Source organism: Chlamydotis macqueenii, chromosome 2 (assembly GCF_036417535.1).
Source record: "Chlamydotis macqueenii isolate bChlMac1 chromosome 2, bChlMac1.mat, whole genome shotgun sequence".
NCBI classification, from domain to species: Eukaryota; Metazoa; Chordata; class Aves; order Otidiformes; family Otididae; genus Chlamydotis; species Chlamydotis macqueenii.
In genome coordinates, this window is record NC_141557.1 from 48,047,913 (window position 1) to 48,072,335 (window position 24,423).

General features: G+C 43.5%; 1 protein-coding gene across 2 annotated transcripts; it reads right to left on the reverse strand.

The window, feature by feature from the left end:
* Positions 1-6,912: 6,912 nt before the first annotated feature.
* On the reverse strand, positions 6,913-16,681 carry EIF1B (eukaryotic translation initiation factor 1B). Of its 2 annotated transcripts, XR_015257923.1 has the most exons (6): positions 16,347-16,681; positions 13,254-13,417; positions 12,462-12,563; positions 11,680-11,875; positions 8,162-10,330; positions 6,913-8,128 (listed from the first exon to the last, which is right to left on the reverse strand). XR_015257923.1 is itself a non-coding variant. In XM_086742859.1 (4 exons), the coding sequence occupies exons 1-4, from the start codon at positions 16,375-16,377 to the stop codon at positions 11,831-11,833; spliced, it is 342 nt and encodes a 113-aa protein (XP_086598985.1). In that variant the 5' UTR covers positions 16,378-16,681; the 3' UTR covers positions 11,489-11,830. The 2 variants fall into 2 exon arrangements, 1 of the variants encoding a protein (XP_086598985.1); XM_086742859.1 differs by lacking the exons at positions 6,913-8,128; positions 8,162-10,330 and having other exon boundaries at positions 11,489-11,875.
* Positions 16,682-24,423: the final 7,742 nt, after the last annotated feature.

The following is a 24,423-nucleotide window of genomic DNA, read 5'->3' on the forward strand; positions in this document are numbered from 1 at the left end:
ATGTTGTATGGTGTCTAGCACCACAGGCTCCTGGTCTGTGGGGTGACTCCTAGTGTCATAACTTGTATGTTTTATTTCAGCGGCACTGTATTATTAATAGATCTTCCTCTGTCACAGGATCATCTCTTTAGTTTCCTGGCATTACCAATGGACCACTTTTCTTCTTTCTGAGGTAGCGCAACCAGGCTCTTCCTCACACATACTTCTTTGTGGGAACAGCCAAATCTAAAGCTTTTGCTTCATGTGTTTTCTTATATAAAATTAGGAAACCCCTTTAGGCTTCATCTGAGCCCTGCACAAATGAGAATAGCCTCAGCAGCAGATCACTTTGTAACACTTAGATATGTTTATATGCCCGAGTTAGGCGTGCCTATACAGGAAAGTACGTGGACTGGACCATCAATGATCACATTAGATCATTTGACTCAAATCTCTATTAAACATGGGATACTTAAAATAACGTATGCGAAGGTTAAGTCCTACTATAAAGCCACTCACCTGAATTACCACTATTTCTCAAGACCACCTTGAATGTAGCCAGGATTGGTGTCTGAATTACCTATGTCAGCTTAGTGCCAATTTTCTGCTGTTTGTTGCTTTCTTCTCCTTTTCCTCAAGTTACGATTTTTAGCATCCTGTGCCAGAAGAGGTCAGTGCTCCTGCCCCAGGCACAATTAGCTGCTGCCTGCTGACCATGCTGAGGCAGTGATCGTTATTCCGCAGGAATAAGTGTCCATGGCATAACAGAGCGCAGTAGCCTACAACTGCCACATCTGAGAGTGACGTTACCCAGAATGACCTGAACCACTATACAAGCTCACCAGCCCCAAAAGGAGGAGGCAATAAGACATCTCAACCAGAAAAGTAAGTCCCCTTTCTTCAGGGCTAACATTTCCATCACCAGCTGAAACTTTCCACGTAGTTAACCTTAGCAGCATTAATATGTTCACAATACCAGGTGAAAAAAAAATAATCATTCAGTACCTTCTTATGTTGCAGGAAATGCTATTGATTTATTTATTTGAAAGATCCCCCGCAGAGCATGAGCAAGTCCCTCCACATGTGAGTTGAAGATTTTAGGCTACATTTTTGATTGTAGCTTGCTCTGCAATACAACTGCATGGATGGCAGCAGGGAGGCCACTGGACCCAAGCTATTTATGCCTGCTGGCTCCCAATGGTGAGGTCAGGGCTTTGAGCAGGGAAGAGTCAAAGCTCTACCTTACAGCTGTAGGGTAGGACATTATTTTTATGGAGTGTACTGTCAGGTCTATGGGAGCTGAACCAACCAAGTTTCTCCAGCAAGTGCTGGAGAAGGGCCAGTTTGCTTCCCTCCATCACTGAGCCTGGGTTACACTCCTGTACACCAGCCTCAGCAAAGAGAGGAAACGTGTCTGTGCCTCTTCAGGGTCTCCCTGGAAGCACCTCAGCCCAAAGCAGGTGCCAAGTCCGAAAAGGCGCGTCAGAGAGACGTGCAATGAACCTCATGTTGAGCTGGTCCAACAGTTGGCTGCAAAAGCCATGGACGCTTGCTCAAGTGAGGAATAGGCAGTAAACAGCCTAGTCCCTTCCTGCATGTCGTAGACCTCTAAATACAGACACAGTCCCCATATCATTCCAGAGGGGCTAACTTCTCCCCACACTTCCAAACTCAGTCTTCTGCTGATGTCATCGCAGCTGTATCTGTTTGGGTTTGTTAAACGGTGACGCTGGTTGAAACAAGCTACAAAATCATGGTTGATCACACCACCAGCCCTAAGAGCATCAAACACTGACACCAACACCACCTGCTGAGAGAGTCAAGCATCCAAAATTCTCCAGCGGAGGGGTGAGCATCCCTGCTTTGACCAGAAATACATACATATATTATGTTAGGAAAACAGGTTTTAAGTTACCAGAACATTTCTCTGGAGCACCTCTCTTCTGCTATCCTGGCACCTCTCTGCTATCTTACAGCATGGCACTGATCGTAATTGGACGCCCATGAACTAGGCTCTCACTTGATGCAAGTCGTCTACCCAGTGGATATAACTAGCTCCAGAATTTCAGAAATTCTGATCTCATGGACACCATATACTTTCTAATCTTGTAATCTCGTAAGTCATTGCACTGTTGCTGATGTTTCACTCTTAAAAAAAAAAAAAAAAAAAAAAAAAGAAAAGGTTAATATACAAAAGGAAGGTTTCTGTTTTACAAAGCTCTTTTATTCACCTGAATCCCACAAAGGTCAAGGGAAAAGTGCTACTGACTCATAACAGCATTTGAATTGAGTGCTGAATTGGAAATTACGCTTTGTAAAATTTCAGCTGAGGAGAAAACTAGATTCCTAAAAGATCACGTGGTGACAACTTTCATCCTTCTTCAGCAAAAGGCCCAGAAATACTTTGCAACACTTACCAAATCAGAGCCTTTTTCTTTTCTCTGACAGTTTGAATAAAAGCTAGTTATAGTTTTGATCCTACAGATGTTAAAAATGTGTCTCAGCCACCTTCTATGAACAAAATACTCACTGCAATACAAAGTGTTGTGAGGGTTCAAGGAGCTTTAATGAGCTGCTTCCAACTCTTACAGTCTTGGAAGAGGAACGGACCTCCAGGCATTACCCATACCCAGATCTATCCAAACACCCTTATGGGCCCTGCCAGCCTGGGGTGACACTGGAGAGGACCGTAAGCCATTCAAACCTGGAATCCCTACATGGATGTCCTCTGGCTTCTGCCATGGTTTTGAACAGCTTCTTCATCGGTTCCTTAGAACTCTTTCCTGCAGGCAGCTGAATCTGACACACAGTCACTCCCATTGCCCCCATGCAGACGTGCACCGAGCTCCTCTCCTCCACCTCGCTCCAGCAGACCCAACACCAGCACTTCCCCAAAACCTGCAAACTCAAAGAACTAAGTGGACGAGAAGCAGCTCCTTAACCCCCCAAACCAAATAATTTCCTGCCAATCCATCTCCCAGAACTCGGTCACTCTCAGAGGGGCAGCACTAGCTGGTGGAAACTGTGGAGATGCACATAGCTCTTTCCGTGGCACCTTGCCATGAGCTGACTTTCACCTGTTACGAAGCCATAGCTGTTGTCTCCTGCCTCTCCAGTAGATTTCTTTCTTCTCTCTGGAGCAGTGCACTGGGACTCTCTGCCTCACACCTCTTGCACAGGGCTCTGCGGTAAGCATGCACTGAGCTACGCGTCGTTGATAATGCACAGCCACCCCACAGGGAAGGGGTACACCTAAGGACAGATTTCAGATCCTCTTCCTCCCAGGCAGAGGAAATTTGAGGTACAGTTTCACATGGGCTATGCCTGAAATCACTCGAGAATTTCACCAAATTTTCCCCTCTGCATTCCTGCATCTAAACTTTACAGTCATTTTTCCTGGCCTCAGTGTCCCTATTTTGAGCATGTGCTGTCTTCCAGTGACATCTAGGGACAGAGACTGGAAATAGCAAGCTGGCCATTTACATAAGCATTGTTTAAAACATATTTCAAGCTGATAAAATGGGTTTGTTTGTTTGATAGACACCAATTATTTAATTGCTTTGGAAAAAAAAAAGCCTGGAGTCCCCTATCTCCTCCCAAGAAACATAAAACAACAAAAAAAAGTGTTAATGACAGAATTCATATTTTTAAAAGTCTTTTGTTGTAGTCTCCCAGTAACTACTTGTAAAACTTCAATTGCACAATGGACACAAACCTATAGGCCTTAAATAAGCCAACGGCTGAAGGGACAATTGCAATTAAGACTGGGAGAAAAGTATCTCGCATGTTTTGAAAGACTGGTGCATCAAACTCCTAAAGGCCCGTTCCTCAGCTCATGTGCACTAGTATTAATTTCAAAAAGCGATACCAGAGAAATGGCACTGACCAACGTAAGGCTTCACTCTGATACAAAGAAGGTAAGCAAGATTTCATTACTAAAAACAAAGCACATAAAAAGGGAAAAAGTCATCAGGACGACAAAAACACCTGAAGGTCAAAAGAGCAAGCAAGTTGCTTCATGTAGCTGTTAGCTACTATTTACTCATTGCTGCTACTGCTACCACCAATTTACTCATGACACTTATATGTCAGTTTTCTGGTCACGAATCAGAGTCACCGTGCTTGGTGTTCCACCCACATAGGACAATGATACGGGTCCTGACCTGGAGGCCTTACCCGCAGGGCAGGACACAACCGATGGATGAAGGCAGCAGAGCAGAGGGAACAGGGGCTCCATCTAAGCCGCTTTGTAGCCTGGCTTGATGTCAGACTCGAGTCTGTGGTGCTGAATAGCTTGTTCCTGTAGGAACAAAGCCAAAGCAGCAGCAAGTCTTCCCCCTGTGCCTTCATTTTATTGCTGAGGGAGTGGGCAGGCTGCCTCCAGAGCATCGCCAGAACAGCCACACATGGTTAGACGGGAAATGCACTATATGCCTGTGTAACGCCTCACATCAAAGACGCAGAAACCTATAGGCTAGCTCTTTTAAACTAGGCTTTGTCTGACTGTACAACCTACATCTGCTCTGGATTTCCCCCTGTAACTCTAGACTTCCTAATTCTTCAAGACCCACGAGAATAAAAGAATCCTGCAGTAATTCATGCCCAGAACTTTGGAGAACCCAAAAAACTTCGGAGAATCAAAAAAACTTCGGAGAATCTCCATCTCTGCTGGCAGGAGGAAACATTGAACATATTCTCAGAAGACATCAAGAGAAGTGCTTATACACATACCAGGGGCTTGTATGTCCAAAACCAAAGTATTTAAATCTGCTCAAGTGGAAAAACAGCATGGACAGGGTGGGGACAGAGGCAACTTGGTGGTTTTTCAAGGTCTTTTGGTCTGATTAGATGGAGCTTGGAGCTGAGGCCCAAATTTCAGTGAACAGGAAAAACTCCATCCAAAAGTAAAGGTCAAGTAAACTTTTCAAAAATAAAAGTCAGTGGGTGCTTCACCAGTATCAGCACTACAAGTTGTGATCCTGAAAATACGATCTGTCCAATTCTATTAACTTCATGGCACTTGCTCTTGATACGTACCTGCAGAGAAACTGCAAAAACGTCCATCCCTTTGCTCCCAGCAGCCACTTTGTCAGATCACTGAACCACTACAGAAAGCAGAAACTGCAAGCCAAACCTTTTGTTTCTTTCTGCCGCCTCTGCTGTTTCCATCCCACAGTAGCACTGCTCAGCAGCTGGAGCCGGCAGTCCGTCCTGGGGCGGCGACCATTCCCGGCTCACGAGAGCAGGACCAGGCATTCCGAAAGCTCACACAACCCCGGCTGTGCCTTCCGCATGGGGACCTGGAAGAAAGCACTGCTTTGGGGCTGATTTAGGGTACTGAAATAAACAGAGCAAGAACTCTTCTGGGCAGGAAATTATGGTAACATAAGAGAGGCTTCAACTTTAATAGCTTCTTTGTAGAAACTTAACACCCAAATCATACACTTGGAAGACTCTCACATTGTCTCCTTACATTCAGTTGTTTCAGCTAAGCTTTCCTTTTAAAGCATTCCTAATATCCTCCTGAAAACACACCTTAACAGCATTAATATTAGTAGCCTGAAATCAAACTGAGACAGATAATAAGACACTAGAAACTAACAGGGGAATAGAGATCTTCCCCTATAATTTCAGTGACTGGGGAGAGGGGGCGCACCGAGTAAACAGAACTAAGAACACAGCCTAGACACAAAATTTCCCAAGTAACACACCACCACTTTTGCCTTGAGACAGCTATGCAAGGGCTATTAACATTTTAAGCATCTTTCCTTTGCATTCCTACTGCCTGTAGCCTCATCCAGCAATATGCAGCTGCTAGCAAGAGGGTGCTTTTGCTTCTCTACAAAATTGTGTCCTCACATGCTCCTCTGTTGTTTTCTGAATGTTGGCCTTGATGATTTCTAGAATTTTACAGGTTTCTTTGGTTTTTTTTTCCCCTGTAAATCTCCATGGTGGACAACTGTCAATTTTCCCTGCGCAAAGGGTACTGCCCTGACGCTGTCAAGACACTACTTTTGGACAGACAAAAAGTAATTACAGGACTGTAGGGACAGACCCACAGTAGATGTCCATTTCTGTGAGGTCAGATCATGAGATCATGTCCCATGACCAGAGTGCTGCTTTAATTTATTGCCAGACCCAGGCTGAACTGCTATGAGAACCAGCCAAGACCTGGAAATCTCACAGGTGCTCCTTTACTGTTTACTACAGGAACCTGGACAGTGGTTTTGTTCTGTATCTTCAAGTCCTAATTCAGATGTGGGCTTTGAGTTCCAGGTGTAACTCAGATACTGACAAGGACTGTACAGATGCTGACAAGTACCAGTTTGCAGGGCCATCCTTCTCACCATCTGTTACCAAGTACAGATGTGCTAATACCACCGATGCCTGTTCTGGCATTTATTGAGGTGTAGCCCATCACTCACCAGGAGGTACCCCCATCACATGAGTATCTTAACTTTCTCTGCTAGAGAGTAACTAAAGGCTGTTTCCTCCACAACAGGGGCTGCCCTGCCCTTCAGTACATTTTTGCAGTCAGACTTTTGAGTCAGATTATTTTTAACCTTCCTACTGCAGAACTATTCTCTGATTACACATCAATGTGTTCTGGTCATTTGCTGGGTTACCCTAAAAGAGGAACCTTCTAGTTCACATGGGGGACAGGGTACTGAAACAACTGCAGTGTCTCCTCTTTCACGGGGTTAGCTGTTCCATCATGATACCCAAGGCTTGTCCGTCTGTATGGTAAGAACAGCGCAGTTTCCCTCTCCAATTGTGAGAGGGACCACAAACACAGCTGACAGCAAAATCCTGTCTTTGAGGAGCATGACCAGTCTACTTGCAACCATGTCTGCAGAGTCCAGCTACTCATAACTTGGAGAGCTGAGCCTGTATCACGGAAGTTTTTTGCTGCATAATCATAGCAAAGATGGCTTAAAATGGGAAAAAGCATTTATTACATACACAAGTACTTTTAACCAGACTCAAAATTAATTTCAAAAATGTGCTGTCACATTTCTCAGATGCAAAACATTCTAAAACAGCTGAGATCAAACTTGAGCACATATTACTAGCTTAATCTTAAAACACTCTGCATTTTGCTTAGTCAAGAAATTAATGATCATCTTCTACCCAAAATTTTAGACCTCAAGCCAATATCATCATCTTATTTTACAGCTATGATATCCCAGTACAAGTCACAATATTTTCAGAGTTGGTTAGTACAGATCATGGCAGAAATTGAAAAGAGGAAATATAACATTTCTTGAAGAAATCAAAGCTGATTACAAGAAAATCACATACATCACTGTTAAATTACACTACTTCTATCTTCCACAAAAAAAAAAAAATAATCCTCCTTACTAGTAGCATAAAATTCCATTTGTTTAAGAAAAGCATACGTAAAATAACATTGGTACATTTTATTTCAAAAGACTTTGTTGTCTCAGCTGTCTAGCAATACTCCAATACAGGTTAAGACTTGTTCATAAAGAGATCAATCACAGGCATGTAGCAAACACTAAAAAGGCATGCCAAGTACAAATCCTCTTCTGAGATTTTTTTTTTTAATGTAAACTGGAAAAGGCAGGCATGAAGCGTCCATAAAGGAAACACAAAACAATTATGTCATATTTTTCCCTTATTCATCTTGAGAGCTTTTGATCTGGCAACTGGAAAATAACCTTCATGTTGCCGTGCATGGGGGACACACTCCAAACTAAACTGGGTATGGATGTATGGACAGTTGTGGGAGGAAGACATATTATTAATATTTAAATACACATGACACTCAGATCACTTCCATTTCCCTAGTGGCAGTAGCACACTAATTAGAGGAACACTCAGTAACACTAATCAACACTAAACACACCGGAAGTGACAGTAGCTCCCACTGTGTCCCAAAGAAATCTACAGAAAGGCCTCCCCCATTCTTTAACTCACTACGTACCAATCTTGGATATACTTTCACATAGTAAGAGGAACTACTGAGCCACTTTAAACAAGGCTGTAACACATGGCTACTGCACACTAGAGCCTTCCAGAAGGATTAAAGAAAAGGTAATTGCTGACTGGAACGGAAAGTACACCTGTCCTATACTGTAAAATTAAAGTAGTCCAGCCTGTAACAGCGCAGCACATTAGATAAGATCTTACAAAAACTACAAACATGGTATCGCACTACAGCGGGCATATCTGCTTACTGGCAGATCTGTAAATACATATGCATCTTTAGGGCAACTGCATACCGTTTATAAGCAGGATGGCAGATTAGGACAAAATGTAAAGCTCTGCTTAATTATTTTCAAATATTTAAAACTTAAGCATCAACAACTCTTCACAATTTAAAATTTTATAATGTATTTAGATATATTTAGAATCTTAAATGCCAAGCTCTCACGGAAGTTCAAGAAGGATTTTTAAAGATACAGAAACATCAATGACAACGTTAAAGAGGTCTCGCAGCCCAGGAGAATCTAAGTGAATGAAAACAGACTTAAAATATAAACTTATTTCCTAAGGTCATTTTTTTTTGGTGGGGTTCTCTCATCCTTCCTCTGAAAAATTATCCAGAACAAAATGCTTTTCAAGTAGCGTGTGCAAGAATGTAGTGCAGGAAGTAAGGTATAAGCAAAGCCATCAAACCAACGAATAGTACACACGTACAATCCAGGCAATATTCTTTTGAAGGGTTCTTCCACTTGAGAAAACTATTGCTCAACTGCCCATAGTTGTGCTCTTCATGCTCATCTCAAACACACAGTCAGATTTAGCAGACCACAGGTGAAGGTCAAGGGTCTGGTCATTCATACAACAAGAAGTAGGAAGCCTACAGACTTAAATTACTAAATCTCATCTTCTACAAATAAGGACTGCTGCCACTGTTCGGGAAGCGATGGTTTCATTGTTCATAGCTGTATTAAGTAGATGTAAGCTCTGAATAGACAGTGAATTTATTTATGCAACACCTTACTCCAGTGTATCAGTTAAAAGAATCAGCTACAACAGCCTAATACAACAATGCACAGCAAGGCTGTGAATTTGAAGCAGCAGTTCCTACATCCAATTGCAGCCTGTGGTTAAGCCTAGATATCACTAAGGTGGCAATCTTGATTTGGAGACCTGAAGGACACAGATTTCACAATACTCCAACAAAAAGAAGCTACCACTCCTTGCAGCCTGAGCTTGCCCTGTCTCAAGTTCTACTAGTGAGTTTTCAAATAATTAGCTCCTTTTACTGCCTTGACAACTATGGGCCACATTTTTTACCCTATTTTGGAACAGATGGAAAGACTGAAATCTGCCTTCACTGTGAAAACAGGTTTTCATGGTAGTAATTCAAACAGTTCTTTCCCAGAGTCTTTAATGTTTTTCAGCATTCTTGAAACATGCATATATATTCCAAATAGGCTGAGCTTTGACAAAGAAGTTTCTGTGTAAGATGATAAAACACGAAATGGCGGAAGTCTTTCCTTTAGAACATGCAAAGAGACTTGGGCTTGTAACATGGCTAGTTACAATCTTACCAAAACACTATTCTAGTTTAAAACACTTCAAGGACAAGAATTTATTTCCTTCTAGAAAGACTGTTGCCACAACAAATCTCATCTATTGAAACTTCAAATGTGTTACTTCTTATTCCACCTCCTTTCAGTTTTGCCCTTCAAAGGTCAAAACACAAGCAGCTCCACTAGAGAATAAAAAACAAGCCACTTATCAGCTGCAAAGTTCCTTCTGTCAGAAAGGACTTATTTAAATGAGGAAGAAACCAAAGGTTTTTCTTAATTTATTCCAAGCAGAATGACTATGGAGAAATGACTCAAGATTAGGTAGTAAAAGTTAATGGAATGCCATCTGAAATGAAGACTGACTCAGTAACACATGAGACTTGCTAATAATTTGTTAATCTCCAATTCAAAAACCCACTAGAAGTACTCATGTAATACCAGTGAAACAGGAGAAGATACTGCTTGTTTTTCCTCTTGGAAAAGGAACATGCTTTAAATGAGAATGTCAGTTTTTTCTGGCATTTGATAAAATGAAAATCACTAAGTGCTACATACCCCCAAAGGATTCATTACTTTAGCATCTATGAATCAGGACTAGGTAAACTTGCGGTACAATGATTTTATTCTGCTAATGTGCAAGATTAGCATAAGGATTCTTCATATTGCATGCCGGTATTTCATGTTTTGCAGCAAGCTTTCTCTCCTCCTCCTCCTGAACACATTATACCTTAACAGTATACAATCTTCTGGAAGATCCTTTTTCTGGAACAGTTAAGATCTGTAACACCAGGCAGAATTTGTGGAGACTGAGAGACTGGACACTGGATTCTTACAGATGGAATTGTCTAGACCAGACAGAGAAAAAAAAATGTTACATGAATGCTTTAGAATGCTCCCCATAGTGTTTTAAGTGCCATAAATTTTCATATCTGAATTCAGAATCTTAAAAAAAAAGGTTCAAATGAGTTAAAATTGAGCATTTCTCTTTATAAAGGCAAGTCTGAACAGGAAACAAAGTACAGGTACAGGCAATTCTTTTTTTTCTCTACGTTATTAATAAGTCTTAGCAGTAAAAAAATGTCTCTTTCTTCCTTTCCAGAAAATACATGACATTACAAGAAGTTTTTTTTTTTTTAACATTTCCCAGTATTCTTATGGTTTCCCAGCTCAGCATGTTTTGAATTGTTTCCACGTCTATCTCAGATGAAAGATAAGATCTGCGTGTTTCACCAAATTAAGTAATCTCATTCTGTAAAGAGACATGTCTTAAAAGCAGAATACCAAATGCCTACAGCTAACTACATGAAAAGCATGGTGGAATCAACCTATTATAACCTCAGATCATAGTGAATGAATTGCCTGCTAGAAAAGTAGACTAAATCAGCTTTCTGTAGTAACACCCAAACCCCATTACAAACCCCTTCCACATTAGAGCTGTTCCCTTCCTTACTTCTGCAGGTAACACTACAAGCTAACAAAAGCACTCTGCTTGCCAACATTACATACACAGTCACAGCAGAAGCCAGCTCAATGTCTTTCCTCTTCACTCAGTGACATAAAGAGACAGAAAACCCCATGCACTTCCTTCAAATGTTTTGCGAGTACTGTGTAAAACATAGATGTTCAACATGTTTGCAGTCATAGCAGCCTTAAGGAGTTCAGCTTATTTTAGTCCTACTATGCTTAACACTATTCTTTCATAGTCACTGCAGTAAATTTTAGAGAAGATCCAATTACTTACCCAGCAAACAACTGGTGTCTTATCATGCTGCTACTAAGACACTCCTACACAAAAGACTAAAGCTCTGGTCTTATAGCTACAGGATAGAATCACATCAAGCTAATCTACTGGGATTAATTAGCTAATACTTCATCATGCAGATTTTCCAATTTATTCAATGAGCAGTGAGCTACACTTGTCACAAAACATTTTAGCCACTCTTTAATAAGGCTGCTGTGCTAGTTTAAAACTTAAGCTAAAGCATTTCAGATAGCCTAGAAAATATATGAATAAATTTTTATTTCTAAACAACAATACACACTATTTTAATACAACCCACACATTTAAGTCAGGTGGAGAGTAGTAAACTGAACAATCATCGCTAAAACATTTCCATTGGAAATGTGTTAAAATTCACAAGTGTCTTCATTACCACCTTACTGAAGTTTTTTTATGTGTTTCTAGTCTACACACCACATGTTTCACACAGTCATGCAAATCCAAATCAAATTTTAAATGTTCAGGTAACAGGGAAGTCCATTCACTGCAAAGATTCATTTTCCACAGAAGAGTCAGGCTAGGTAAGACCAAATACTGCAGGGTTCTTCATGAGAGTACAAGTTTTTTAGAAACCATGAACTTTCAGTTGTTCTTCCTTGACAATGCCAATCTAAAGGAAAAAAGCAAAATATTTCAGTAAAGCTTATAAGCTTAGGATATGATAGTGATATCAAGTTACCACAATCTTGTACTTTGATTAAAGAAACTGCAATACACTATATACTCAATACAGAAGTTTTCTAGCTTCCAGAATGTTTCTGGGCTGAAACATACGAACTACCTACACAAAAAACAAAATCTTATCAGACATCTGACTTGCTCTGTAGTTCTTGCACTTATTCTTTGACAGTATAACATCTCTACACCATTATTTGCATCAGTAAGCTAGTGGTGAATGACTCTTTCCTCTATAGTGTTCTCAAAATTATCACTTGCATTGAACACTTGATTTCACAAATGAAGAATTCAAGTTGCACTGCCAGAGAACAGGTGGTATGTGGTAGCAGGGTAAATGTATTCTACAGTGCTTTGATTCGTACTGGAGTTTTACTCTCATTCTGCAAGTGTCATTTTACTTTTTGGCTGAAAATACAAAGGAGCTACAGTGAACATCTTTAGCTGGTTAATTAATATCAGTGCCACCTATCACTCCATTGCTTCCAGAGAGGTTTAGATATTTATCTGCAGTCCCTCACCTCCAAAAGGAATTGGCAAATGTTCTTCCTCTGGTCACCTTGAAGCTGGATAACTTCACCGTATTCAGGATGTTCAATCACAGTACCATTACAAGCAAATTTCTAGAGAGAAACATTCATATTGTAAGGCATCCAACGTATATTACGGTTTCGCCTAGTAAGTCCTTTCAGCAGAATCCTGCCACAGAAGCTGCTTACTAAATTCTGATGCCAAGCAAGGCAAAGGCTAGATCTGTTCTACATCGGTTTTGAGAGTAAATTAAATATATTTGTTGATGCATACAGACACAAACTAAGCTGCTGATGGCAAATTCAGGCAAAGACAGGATTAAGTACTGTGCAGAAGTTCATTATAAGAAAAGAAAAGAAAGTCATAACATACAGCCTTTCGATTCATTTTAAACTTATTTTAAAATAAGCATTTTCATCCTGGTGAAATTCAAGGTGTGTATTTCAACAGCAGCCCAGCTATGACAGGAGCAGGACTGCAAAACCAGTTCTACTTTAAACTGATTTTATTCTTCACATCAACAAAGCCAGATATTCAGGAAATTTTAATGAAATATTCAGACTATATTTTATTTATTTGTTTATAGGAAAGAAGCGTTTAACTTTTTAGCAAAAAATAGTGTCACTAGACACTGATATGAGTTTTGAGAAAGACAGGGAAAGGGATCAACCTGAATATGAAAGTGATGTGCACTGGTAAGAATGAAATAAAACAAATATTCTGTTACTTAGTATTAAAAGCTATGATACTCCTTTATTATTTTACCAAATCAGCAACTTTACCTTTTTGAAAGCTTTCACAAGTTTCTTCTTGTCATAATCATCTGCAATTCCCTGAACAGTTGTCAGAGTCTTTCTTCCGTTTCGTTGCTGGATCCTTATATGAATGTAATCCTCAGTCCCCGCCGGGAGTAAGTCGTCACCCTTTGTTGCATCAGCAAAGGGGTCTGGAGGAGGAAGAAGATTCATGTAATTCCCACAAAGGAAAACACTCAAGCTCAAAAACTAACAGGTAAGTTTCTCACGTCAAAGAGCCTTATTTAGGGAATAATCTTGCTGTTTTCTCCCTGCTTAAAAATACACTGTTAAAGTCAGAGTATTTTTTTCTACAGCTGTATTAAGTCTCACTAGTCTGCGGTTGTGGCTTTACCGGGCAGGCAGCTAAACACCACAGAGCCATTTGCTCACTCCCCCTGCCCAGTGGGATGGGGGAGAGAATTGGAAAAAAAAGGTAAAACTTGTGGGTTGAGATAAGAGCAATTTAATAATTCAAATATAATACTAGTAATAGCAACAAGAACAATAATATTATAATGAAAAAGAAAACAACAAAAAGAGGGAAATAAAATCCAAGACAGACAAGTGATGCAAATGAAGAACAATTGCTCACCATCAACCAACTGATGCCCAGCCGGTCCCTGAGCAGTGGCCACTGCCTCTCCCGGCCAACCCCTCCAGTTTATATATTCAGCATGACATCATATGGTATGGAATATCCCTCTGGCCAGCTTGGGTCAGCTGTCCTGGCTGTGTCCCTTCCCAGCTTACTGTGCACCTCCAGCCTTCTCGCTGGCAGGCAAGAGAAGTTGAAAAGTCCTTGACTTAGTGTAAGCACTGCTTAGCAACAACTAAAACATCAGTGTATTATCAACATTATTCTGGTACTAAATCCAAAATACAGCACTATACCAGCTACTAGGAAGAAAATTAACTCTATCCCAGCTGAAACCAGAACACCTACTAACCCAGCATAGCACTCTCAACTGTTACACATCCAGTTTCTTCAATGCTAGTTTTCAGCTACAGTACCAATTTACTTCACTATTTCTTGCAAACTGTAAATCTTGAAGCTCTGAACCCAAAAACATGTTTCTGAGAGAACATCAAGTGTATATGTTTTAGACAGCCACATGCATTTTAAGTGAAATACGTAAGTCCTATCTTTCATCAGATCAACTGATAAGTACAGAAAAATCAAAAAGCCCTTGTACACACATTCTTTTACAGGTCCAGAACAGAAGTCCTATACTGTGACAACTACCACACTACCAGCATTTTAAGACATAAACGTAATTCTTGGCTACCAATGTAAACAAAACACAGCAACACACTAACAGATGTCAGAGGCTGTCTGTAAACCAGGACCCCTCTGCCAGTCAGTAGTTTTACCCAAGAATTGTAACAAGATTCATTTAGGCTTTGACCTAAGGTTAAACTGACTGAAAGGTCAGTTCTCAAATTCTTCCAAGCTTAAATTTATCTAGCACAAGTGAAACAGGAAGGTATTTAGGAAGAAGAAGGGTTTCTAGGTTATACTTATACTCTGTTCTCCACAAAAACATATTTAACACTCACTCTGTCAAGAAATTCGATAGCCCTACAAGTTTCCTAATCAGTAGCTCCAAATAAATCTTGAAGTATGAAGTACTTCAAGTATTATTTCGTTTAAAACAAATCACAGGTAATTTTGGGATACTAATCAGGATCATATTGAAGAGTCCAGTTTTCGGAGAATGTAGGTTCAACAGCCATGCAAGCTACAATTTCCCAAACTCAAACCTACAAACACTGATCAAGTTTTGCCATCCACTTGAAACAAATGCCCCAAAAGGCTAAAACTTCAGCAGAAATAGGGACAGAAGTAGGTCAGCTGCAGACAGGCTGACTCTTGTAGAAACAAGAATGACAAGGTCATTAAAGGCACTGAAAGCATCATGAGGATGGAAGTACCACAGGAAAGAAATACAGCGCTGGCTTAATTTCTACTAAGGCATTTGTTAAAACATGCTGAATTTCACTGTGCCCCACAGCTCGCGGGGCAAACACTAATAGAATACTTCAGTCAAATAAAAGGTGAAAGAAGAAGGAGACTTGGGTATGAAAATCACTTGGCAGAGTTTAGGACTCGAGGCTGGAGATAAGCCAGCGCTGTAGGTGTTAACACTGGATTACTGCAAACAAATCCTTTAGGCACCTTCCTAAGTACAGGATCAGCTCCCAAATGATGATTAACATAACCTTCTCATATGGCTTATATGCGCAGAATATCAGAGACAAAACTGAGACCAGAAGCCTGACAGCGTTATCTTATAAAGTGTTAACTTGCTCACTTCTGTTGCCTACAGATAAAGGGAGATAGAGAACCATGGCCCAGCATAGTAAACTTCCCTGCGAATACAGCAGAAATGACCTACCATCTGTATAGCTCGATCTATAGAAACAATGCAGGACATCTATCAGGTTTTGGGGCACTACTAAGGATAAGATGAGGCAGCAAATCAACACTTGGAACTGAGAAGATGATTGCCTTCCTCAGCAGAGGAGACAAACCCATTCTCCCTTTGCCCACAAAGATTACAACTTTGAGACTGCAGAGTTGACAGATAAGCCTCATTTGGTGTGCTACCAGACATTCAGGCAAACAGCGCAGCGTGGGGTGCCAGAGCACGGTACACGGCAGCACCTCCTCCGGGAGCAGAAAGGCAGCCAACAGGGAGGGAGAAGAGTCTCCCACCCGATGTCTCTCCGCGGCACACACAGTGTGCGTCCCCAGGCCGGCGCCGCCGGAGGACAAGGACGAGCAGTCAGAGCCGCCCTTACCGAGCAGGGCGGGCAGCGCCGGGGACGGCAACACCCGCTCAGCAACGGCTGCAATGTCACCGCGGGGGGCTGCCGGGGGCACCGGCCGCCCTCGGGAAAGCCCGACGATACCGTGGCAGCACGGACAGTGGGCCGGGGACGGGATGGCGGGGGCGGGGGGGGCGGGGGGGCAGCCCCAGCCACGGGGGGGGGTTGGCGAGGGGGTGACCGTGGGGCTCCCTACAGCCCAAGAGGGTGGTGGGGTGTCGGCGGCGGGGGGAGGGGGGCAGCTCTTACCGAAGGATTGGAGGTTCTGGATAGATGACATGCGACTATGCGGCGAGAGGCTGGGGCAGCGGGGAAAAGGCCGCGGTTGGGTCCGCTCGGGTCACGTCTCCGGCTCCGCAGTGCCGGCAGGGGCGGGGAGCGGGGCGGGGAGGGAGGGAGGGGAGGGATGACAAAAGCGAAGGGAGGGGGCGAATCTAAACAGGGCAGAGAGCGAGAGAAAGGCGTAAAAGGAGGAGAAAGCGCAAAGCGAAATAAAAAGGGGAGGGGAACCCCCCCGCCCCTCACCCTCGCCCCCCCAGTACACCGCCCTACACTACCGCTAAGGGGCAGCAGCCACCCTTTTCCCTCACAAAATGGCGGATCGCCCGCGCCGCGCCAGGCACGTGATGGCCACCACCGCCCCCGCGCTGCCTCACGGGAAGTCGAGTCCTCCCTCTCCCCCGCGGCCCTAGAGGGCGGAGCGTCGCTCCGGGCTGAAGGACTACAGTGCCCAGCGTGCACCGCGCCGCGTCCAGGCGGCCGAGGCAGCCGGTGGCGGCGCGTGGGCGCGGCGTTAGGGCTGGACCCTGTGTTCGCGTCGTCGAGCGGGTAACGGGCAACTGGGACTCATCGGCTCAGAGCCCGGTTTCCCACGGGAGAGGCCCCCGGGGGGGGTCGCTGAAGCTCCTTGTTCTCCATGCTGGTGTGGTTGCCAGCCCCGGCCCTCGGGGGCAACACAGGCCCCGGTGGGGTGACAGCCCACCTGAGTGCTTTTGGTTTGGGTGGTGCTGTTTCCTAGTGTCCCTGCGTGTTCCCAAGCTGGTTGGAATTCCAAGCAAACTCCCAAGAAACAGAGCGCTTCCCCCTTCTGCACTCAAACACCTTGGAAAAATCCCCCTCCCTCAGGCCTTCCTCACTGGACAAAACACCGCTCAAGAGGCACAAATACACTGGGGGAGCCAGCTGGCACCCCACAAACCGCCTGTGTCTCCCCCGTTGTGCGCAGGGTTGTGTGCTCACCCTTCCTTTCACGCGAGTGCAGCCAGCGAGGTGAAGCTGCTGTGTCTCCTGTGCCCCGGGGTGCCGCCCTGCCCGGCAGGCCGCATGGCCCCAGAGGTCTCTGCTGGCTGACCGCTAACCGCTCCTGCGTGAGGAGGACATAAGTCGTGTCAGGGCTGTGACGGTAAAGATTTGTCTCTTAAAAAGTGCGCTTGTGTTACAAAGCTTGCCAGCCCTCAGGAGGTGATTAATGGCTTTGCAGATGTACAGTAACCTAGTTGCACTGGCACAACTGCCAGAACCTGTATTTCTCCCTTCTTTTTTTTTTTTTTTTTTTTTTTTTTGGCTTTTATACTAAGCTTCAGTCTTCTTAAATCAAATCTCTTCTGTGATCCAAGGCCTGGATCAGCACTGCAGTAGTTTTATGAATGTCAGCATGCATTGGTCTAAGAAAGTTTCTGGTCCTGGCACTTTGCAAGGAAGCTTTTATTTTTCCCGTGGGGAAAGCAGGGCCATTTGCCACAGTACAAAACCTCTGCTTACCCTTTGCTACCATTGCTGATGAAGCCTTTCACTGCAGTAGGGGCTGTACTGAAGGGTTGTTTAACTCTTTCCTGAGTAGCTGCAAAAGACACTACAGGGACAGTAATGGACGGATGGGGAGATACTAATTACAGAGCTTGAGGGGGCCTACTTCAGTCACAGAGGCATGCCACGATTTCAACAATGTCTGTGGATTAAGGACATAGAGGTCGACACTGAGACCTGGGCACGTTGAGCAAACTCAGGACACCCATCTTCAGGGACATGTCTCCAGGATGTGTCCAGCACCTCTCTCGAAGAACTTATGTTACTACAAATGTGGGGATTCTTTTTTTCTCTGATGCTTTTTTGCAAATTCTACATCTCTGTGCAATATTTTGTTGTATCTTTTACTCTCCCATCATCATCCCATTAAACTTTTTCCCAGCAGCAAAGCAGGCCTGTCATCCCTTTTTTTTTTTTCCCCAGCCACTGGTTTCTGTTAACCTTGGCTGGGCCAGTACCACTGTCTGTGGGGCATTGTGGTGAGACAGATCAGCAAACTGAGTTAAAAAATAAACTCAAATGTTAAAACCTCAGATCCACTCCACTTACATAATCCTGCAGCAGTTGTGCTGGGACAACTGAAGAGTTCAGAAGCTGGGGACAGACCTGGCCATGAATGAGAGGACAGTGGGTCTTCAGACACACAACCCAAGTCTGAGTCTGCAGGTTTAAGTGTGTGTTCTGCTCACAGTGGCAATTCTTGTGCTTACTTTGAATCTTTGTGCATTTAAAACGGTTTTGTAATTCTAGTTCTTGCTGCAGGGTTAACCCGGGCATATGGACTCATTGGACATCTGTGGGGTTCATCGTAGGGTTCACAGACAAATAAGATTTGGTGTCTGGGAAGCAACAAATCTCCTTCATAAGCCAAGAAGATGGGACTTCGTTGTGCTTAGAATGAAACCACAGTGAATGGTTCATAAGTGCAAACCTTGACAACTGCAGAGGGAATGCAAATAAATCCTAATTGCACAGCTTGGCATGCACTGGGCAGCAATTAAAACAAAGGCAGTGGCCAGCCCCTGTATTGTTCCCTTGGCAGCCTGCCACAACAGCCACGTGCGTTGATGTGGGGTCTCTGGGGGGCTGTGTCAATGCCAAGAGCTCTCCCTCTGCTGTCCTTAGAGGGAGCTGCAGGTCTCTGTGTCATCTCCGTCACTTAGGTCTGAAACAGTCTGTGCCGGCACCTTGCACCAAACTTTGGTCAGTGTGGACAGAGACAGGTGGCATCCTGCTGGAGATGTGCGTCCTGTTTTTGCCCCTTGGCAGCTGTCGTGAGGTCCTTAGTCCTGACTGAGTCCTTCGCATTCCTCTTGAGCAGCAGCTGGTGGCAATAGACTGTGAAAGTCCTCCTTGCGAGAGCTTCCAGCCACACCAGACTGCGGAAAGATGCGTCAAGCAGACATGGCACAGCAGCAAACAAAACAGGTAGAAGCAGTTAAAATAGGTTTAAAACCTAAGTGGAAGCAAGAGGTGTTGTTGCTTAGGCTGTTATGTTTCAGATTACAGCTAATCATCCTAGAGCTGAGGCTGGAGTTGAGCTCATTCACTAATACCTATTAGACATCAGGGTTTAAGCAGTGGATTGGGAATGAGACTCTTGCCTTTCCATGACTAATGGAAACCTGGCAACTATTGTACAGGAAAAGAACATCATCTCTAATTATCTGGATCATGGCTTCAAGCTACTTAAGTGTAATAGTTGCAAGACCTGGTTATGAATAGCAATTAGAGATCCCCTTGCTTGCCTTTTACTGTGTTTCAGTTCGTCTGCCAAGCTGTATGTGAATCATTTGAATTTAATTATGACTAGGTAAGCTGCAGACGTTAAAACCAGGGGCTCACTGGCATGCAGGTGAAAAATACGACATACTGAAGCCCTAAAGTACAATTTTGTAAAAATTGTCACCCTAGTGCGGAGCCACATCTTTGCTGGGCACCCTCAGAAGTACTTTGGCTGCCCTCTAGGAGCAGTGGGTAACCCAGACCAGTGGGAGAAACTTTGTTTTCCCAGAGAATTGCTGTGATAGAAACCTGGGCCTGGAATGCCAGGAGAAGGCCTTGCATCAGGAAAAAAAACCCCACCCACATGGTAAGGGTTAAAGCTCTGCTTTAATTTAGGACTCTGTATGACATCTGTCTTTATGTGTGTGCACACAAGGCTGCTGTTACATTCAGCTGCCTTCAATCCTCTCTGTAATAACTGGAATGACAGCATTGTTTTTCATTTCCTATAGACATTGTTTTAATATATACTACTACTACTACTATTTTCATGTACAGCACTCTAATATTGCAGGTTTGGGTTGCTCCTCTAGGCAGGTCCCCTGGACCTGGTCTTGTGATCTCCCCTACCAGAACATGGCAGGCTCTTGTGCTGAACTGTCCTCCACAACAGCCTGGAAACCCAGACAATTATTGCTTGACGCACGCACACAGCGTTCAAAGAGAAGTTTAAGTTGCCTGAGAAAGTGATTGTGCATGAAACGTGCAAATGGCACGTAGCAGCACTGATTTCCATCCTGTATTCCAGCAATGCAACTACTTTTTACATGAATTCTGCCCCACGCTAATGCCAGAGGCGAAGCATAGCTTTGGTGGCCTAATGTTGGTGTCTTGAAAAATAAAGCCAAAATGCTGGATGCTGGAGGGACAGGCAAAAATATTTCCATCCTTGATTTTTTTCTTTTTCTTGAACTGTAATCTTCTCTGTTCCTGCTGCATGACTCTACCCACAAGATCCAGCTGCATTTGGAAGCTGTGTATCCTGAACTGCTGTGCAGAAGGGTGTCTGGTGACTTTCTAGTAGGGAGGAAGGATAGCAAAAGTTTGAGAAGAAACCTTCCCTCTATCTGCACTGCCAGCAGAATAGTTTTGAAGGTGGCTGTAACCATGCCAAGCCTGACTTGTATTTTTCCATCCGAGCTCTAACTCTGGTGCAAAGCCTGCACAGCGTCCTGAGGAAGGGCTTGGGGACACTAGCTGATGTCAAGCTGTAGTCCATGCCCGAACCACCCAGCTGCTAACAAGTTGTTCCAGTAAGCATGTGCTACCTAGGAGAACTGGGCAAACCAGGAACTGTGCTGGTGGAAAACACCTGGATATCCAGTCTAACATATCAGAATCTGACTTATATGCAGCTTGGTTTAGCTTCAGTACACACTCAGATTTCAAGATACATGTGCTTTCATTTGAAATCTGTGAGGGTTCATTCCTTGTTCAATAATGATTGAAAGCAAGAAGATAATTCCTGTGTTTACCACTAGATGGTCTTCTTCCTCAAAGGAAAAAAATACCTCCAAAATAAAGCCAGTCCTGGCTTTCCTCTGAACCTGAGTGTTAGTAGAAAATGGCTTTGGTGTAAAACTACGTGTAATTAAGTCTCATCTAGTTGCTTGAATTGACAGGATTTTCTGAATAGATTTGAATAAAACTTTTCATCAATCCTCCAAACTCAGTGCAACTGGGCCTCTTATCAATCAGCAAGTGGGTCCTAGTTAATGTCAGTTAGGAATTTCCAGCTCCAGATAGCACAAGTGTCAGTGTGATCCTTCCCTCTTGTTCCAGGCTAAGCAAAGTCAAACCAGCAATGTTTTATTTCCTTTCACACACAGAAGTCATGTTGTGCCCCGGTACAGAAGGCTGGGCAGATTCCTGGGTCACACAGTGGTTCGTGGCGTTTTCAATCTATTCACATGCTGGTATCTGAAACAATGAGAGTGGTGGGCTGGAAAAAAATGTTTATCTTTCTCCACCCAACTGCATCAAATGTCTTTGCTCAAAGAACTAATCCAAAACTTATTTTCTCTGTAATTCTTTTGCTGACAGGAACCTTTCACAAACAGAAGGTGAAAACCTCCAAAGCAGAGTAGATGGTAGAGCTTGGCATCAAAACTGTAGTTCACTGATGGCCTCTGGTGCTGTCTTCTCAATGAATTTTCCTCCATGGCAGAGCCTTGACCTCATTCTCTTGGGTCACTCCAACCTCCAGGCAATACTTTCCCGTTGCCAACGTTCACCCTCCTCACCGTTTCCTGCCCAGGAACCTGACCTCTCCTTAGCCTTGGGAAAGTGCTTCCTTTCCCTCAGCCCTTCACACCTATGCATCTGCTGCCTTTCTAAGAAGTGACATCCCACAGTGTCTCCCTGGTCTGCCACCCCACCAAGACACTGAGACAGTCCAGCTAACAGCGGGCTCAGCCCTGCTCCTGGTTCCCATAACCTACACAGGAATTTTACATGCAGAGGTCCTCGCTTGTGTGTGGGGCAAGGAAGTGGTGGAGCCCTGAGTCCTTCCCAGGGATTGTCTACAAAGAAGAGAGCAAGTGCCCAGCCTCTCACTCAGACACAGAAAAAGGATGGAAATTTTAATACGCAAACCTCTGCCCCTTCACTACCGACCAAGCTGTCCTCTAAGTGAACCTTCCCAGTTGACTCTTTCATGAACCCCATTCCCCTGACAACTCTTTCCCAGTTCTTCCCAAGACTGAATGGCTTTCACATTTCTGTGCTGCCTTGCCTTCCTCAGCCAAAGCGTAAGCCTTGCTATGAATGGGATACCAAAGTGCCTGAAAAGACCCTGAGAAGTTGGGATGATTTATGTGAAGCTCCTGAGTGCCGTACACAGCGCTGTGGTAGTTCAGTCATGGTCTGGTGGAAAGAAATGATAACTTACATTCAATGAGGATGGAGTGAAATAGTAATTTGGTAAAAGAAATGCCTGAAGAGGCTCATTTAAACAGTTACATAGTTTATTAATCTTAATTGCTTAGAACGTTTTATAGTAGCTTTTCATGAAGGCAGAATGACTGAAAGCAAAAATGAAAAAATAAGTACTTGAAACTGGCAAGTGCTATGTCCAGAACAGAGGCACAGGTGTGATTCTTCCTGTAGCAAGGATAGAGCTGTGAAGTCCCTGGCACAGGATTTTGTGGATGCTGAGAATTTACATGGGTTGAAGACACAACTGTGGAAGAAATGTAGTCCATTAAGGGCTACCTACCACAAAAGAACTATTGGCTTGAGAAGCCTCTGGACCACAAGTCTCAGGGGCCTGGGAGAACAGTCTAGTGGGTAATGTCAAAATATGCTGCCCTGTTTTTAGACTCTTTCCTAGATGTTCTCTGCTGGCCGCCGTCAAAACCAAGATACTGCAGTAGATGGACCTCAAGCCGGAATGAAGGCAGCTGATCATATTAGAGCATTTTAAATGCTGGCTCTCCTAATAACACTTTTTCTTTGTATGGCATATTATTTTACAGACAGCATTTACCAACAGGCAAACCATGCTAACATGAAGACATCGTACAGTTTTATTTTATATGGTAACTTCCATGTAGGTGTCAATCAGTGAAAATCATCTGTGCTCTTGAAAGGCTCACATTGCAATGCCAGCAAGACTAGAAAAAGTAAATGAGATGAAAATCGCTTTTACTTCTGTTTTAAGATGATAGGATCACTTAGCAAAACACGACAGGATCCCACATATCCTGGTGAGAAAAAGCCCTCACTCCAGCAGTTGCCCACTAGAGATCAAGAAAGGATACCCACATTTTCTGGACAAAATCAATGTGGAGAGCAGTAAAGGAAAAGATCTACGTTGCAAAACCATGAAGGGTTTTACCTGCTAAGAAGCTACCCTCACCATGCATGCACACAGAATTAGCACAGCGGAAGCACAGCCACTGCCTGGTTCTTGGATGCAGATTGATTTTTAGGTAGGGAGCGTTTGCAAGGTTCAAAGGGAACACGCTAAAAGGATGTTGCTGAGGAAAGCGTGTATATACATTATTGATTGTGTTAGTTGTAGAAAGACCTTTTGTGCTATCATGGACTTGAAGTGCTCTTCATATTTTGCAATTGTAATCCTGAGTAGTCTGAGTAAACTCTTGAAAACTTGGATGAGGAAGACACTTCTTTTAGCTGTTACAAGGTGGAAACTGGAGAATGGAAGATATTTCTCAGGTTTCTTCACCACTAGCATTCGTACACGTGCTCATAGACTAAACTGTTATGCATAAATAAGAAATTTATTTTAATCCCCACAATTAGTGATCATACTCCCCCCAATAATGGTACTGGGGTCATCTACTCGATGCCTGGATACTGAGTAAGGGCAGGGCCAGGCAAAATTTAAATCGTGCTTTCTTGTACAAGTACCTCCAAAATTGCCCCTAGAGAAAAAAAACCAACAAACTAATTTCTTCTGGGAGGTGGTTGCAGTGAAATAGTGTCATTTGTACTTTGAAGTTTTCTCAACTGGAAGCAGCTTTCTAGAAAAACTAAACAACAGATTTGCTATTGAACTTCCACTCCGTCCAAATGGGATTGCAGCATTTCCTATCCAGTCTCAGCTTACAGACCGGGTCGTGCCTCAGAGCCTTATTTGCTAAGCACAGGTTTAAAAATTGTTTCTTCTGGTAGTCAGGCTCAGCAGGAGTGAAGCACAACCCTCTGTGTCCAAAGATCTCTGTAAGAGAGCCTGTGGTCTCCAGGCAGCCCAGTAACACTTCTCATCTCA

Excerpts from the sequence above, each read along its gene's own strand:
- EIF1B (XM_086742859.1), bottom strand. The coding sequence starts at position 16,377 with ATGTCATCTATCCAGAACCTCCAATCCTTCG. Across the intron at positions 13,418-16,346 it reads CCAGAACCTCCAATCCTTCG|ACCCCTTTGCTGATGCAACA; the intron begins GTAAGAGCTGCC and ends TTCCTCCTCCAG. Across the intron at positions 12,564-13,253 it reads TTGTGAAAGCTTTCAAAAAG|AAATTTGCTTGTAATGGTAC; the intron begins GTAAAGTTGCTG and ends GTTTCTCTCTAG.